Raw genomic sequence first — 2,500 nt, 5'->3', positions numbered from 1 at the left:
ACTAACAAACTGCATCCCTTTCAGTATGTTACATTTTTGAGAAACAGTGGCAAAATTGCAACTGTAAATATTGAATCTTGCGTTTCCTCTAGTGTCTATTTCGACTTGTACACTATCTCTTCCCTCTTCAACATGAATTTCCTTATGCCAAAGCTGCTTCCTTTGTAAATGACCATTCCTCTACCTGAGCCGTGGACATATTGAATTCTGTATGCAGCTGTATACTTACATGTAACAGTGGGGACAGCTCTAGTGTCAACTATTACTACACTGTAGGTTAATGTAATTTAATCTGTAAAAAGATTAAATTGAGGTGAGTAAAAAAATGTTATTTTTGGTAGGAATAGTCTGTTTTATTGTTTATTTGGTGTTCAACTTTATCACAGATGGCAGGAAGAGGGGAGGGCCACATTGACTTTGAAGGATTTCGTAAAATTTATGATGCAACAATGACTGTTAAAGAGGTAGGTGATGGAACAGAAAAAAAGGCATGATTGCATTTGTCTTCAATAAATTGAATTTATAATGTTGACATGAATATTAAAATTGGTAATAAAATATTGTTATAACACCGTACTGGTTATCTTAGAAAATAACAGAAGTTGTTTTAAAAATACTATTCTCAGGAGATGTCTTTTCTTTCTTTTCTTTGCAGTTAGTATTGCGGTTTGATGATTACATAGAAAATGGGTAAGAGCGAAAATGCTATTAATTTTTATTATTTAAATCTGAATAACTGTTGTTGTTGCTATGAATGCTGCAATGGCATTATTAAAAGAAAAGCAACACAGTGCTGGGTAGTGTGCCCAAGTCTACTACAAATTTGCAAGGAAAAAAAATTTGTCAAGAAATGAAGATCAAGTGATTAATCCATTCATTCCTGAACTGGATCCTATTGATTAATTAAAAATAATCTGACATTGGACTGAGTAAAATCACCGTTTCACTTCTAAACCGACCCTCAGTTGATGAGTAAAGCTGTCTGGCTGGCTTTGTAAAGTCGAAAGTGTTACTCTTCAAAGGGAATGGGTTATTAATAAAAGGACTGCCAATTTTATTGGGGGGGGGGGGGGGGAATTACCAATTACCAATTACCAGTAACACAATTATGTGTTAAGCTGATTTTTCTTTCTGCAGGACCTATGTTCCATTGCTCAACTTTCAAAGGTTCCTTTTAGAAGAACAAGAGGTTGGGATACTTGAGTAATAGTTAAAACTTATTTCATTCACACCTAATTAAGGCGCCCCAATCGGCAACCAATGTTGTACCCAATTAAAAATCTCCCAGGTGTTTTGTATATGCATTATAATGCAGCATTCACATTTAAATGATATGGAATTGTGTACAATATGAGTTAACAAGTAGAGTGATATAAAACAAACATCAAAAATTGTCTTTACTTTTCTTAAAAATCACAGATGTTTCAGGTGTAGAACCCTTCTTCAGAGTGCGTGCTTCCTTCTGATTGCATATTTCAACAGTTTTCTTCACACTGAAGAAGGGTTGTACACCTGAGACGTCTGTGATTTATTAAAAAACTACTGACCCTTTTTTGATATTTGTTTTATATCACTCTACTTGTTTATTCATTTTTTAATAAATGTCATGCATCTCCTACAAAAAGTTTTGGTAATTGTACGATACGAGTTAGCTGATTTAGTCTTTTGTATTGTGTTTGACTCTAATTCATTCTTTAGGAGCCTGGAGCAATGGACCTTGAAACTGTACGGAGCTATATGTTGGAATATCTGTCAGATGGTAGTAGAAGTTACTCTGAACCATATTTCACTGTTTCAGAGGTAAGTGGGGGATGGTTAAAGTAAAGTTAGCATGGTGGTTTTCTATTCGTTAGGTTTTCTGTAGCTTAAAACTGTTTATGGCTTTGTCAAGTTCATGTTGTGCTTTCCACTTTGTTTTGGTAATGGTAACAATTCCGATCCAACCGATGAGTCAGTCCACGCGTTGATCGACAAGTGAATAAATATGGTAAGACCCTTGATTCTCTTCAAAATTCTTTGAAATGAATGAATTGTTCTGTATCTACTGTTGCTCTGTTTGTCTGTACCCTTTGTCCCTCTGTACCTTAAAGTTTTAACCTTTCCTCAGCCTGTGTCTACTATTCCACTGTTCCTACTGTACCTCAAAGTTTCAACCTTTCCTCAGTCTGTGTCTACTACTCCACTGTTCCTATGTACCCTTTATTCCTCTGTACATTTACCTATTGTTTCTCAGTACATGTATCTACTGCCCCTCTGTTCCTCTGTACCCACAATTCGCCTGTTCACCTGTGCCTTCTGTTCGTCGCTTTCTTAGTTTATTCTTCTGTACACACGGCAATAGTGAAGAATAATTCCCAAAATTTACTGTCGGCTGACTGTTGCCCAACAGTCGGCGGACAGACGGCCAATTGTCGGCCAACAGTTTGTGTTTTGTTTGAGGCCAAAGTGTTGGCCGACTGTCAGCCAACAGTCGGTGACCTGTTGGCAACCTGTCGGTAAC

The 2,500-nt window shown here is 36.6% G+C and overlaps 1 protein-coding gene across 2 annotated transcripts in view; it reads left to right on the top strand.

Moving 5' to 3' along the window:
• Positions 1 to 2,500, top strand: part of LOC137998646 (1-phosphatidylinositol 4,5-bisphosphate phosphodiesterase gamma-1-like) — a 93,768-nt gene that overhangs the window by 44,541 nt on the left and 46,727 nt on the right. For both annotated transcript variants that reach the window (XM_068844631.1, XM_068844630.1), the window contains 4 exons: positions 387 to 464; positions 656 to 690; positions 1,138 to 1,189; positions 1,699 to 1,800. In XM_068844631.1, coding sequence (XP_068700732.1) covers positions 387 to 464; positions 656 to 690; positions 1,138 to 1,189; positions 1,699 to 1,800 — 267 coding nt within the window. The remainder of the gene's footprint in view (positions 1 to 386; positions 465 to 655; positions 691 to 1,137; positions 1,190 to 1,698; positions 1,801 to 2,500) is intronic.

This window comes from Montipora foliosa, chromosome 1, assembly GCF_036669935.1.
Source record: "Montipora foliosa isolate CH-2021 chromosome 1, ASM3666993v2, whole genome shotgun sequence".
Classification (NCBI taxonomy): Eukaryota; Metazoa; Cnidaria; class Anthozoa; order Scleractinia; family Acroporidae; genus Montipora; species Montipora foliosa.
This window is presented reverse-complemented; position numbering and strand designations above follow the sequence as displayed.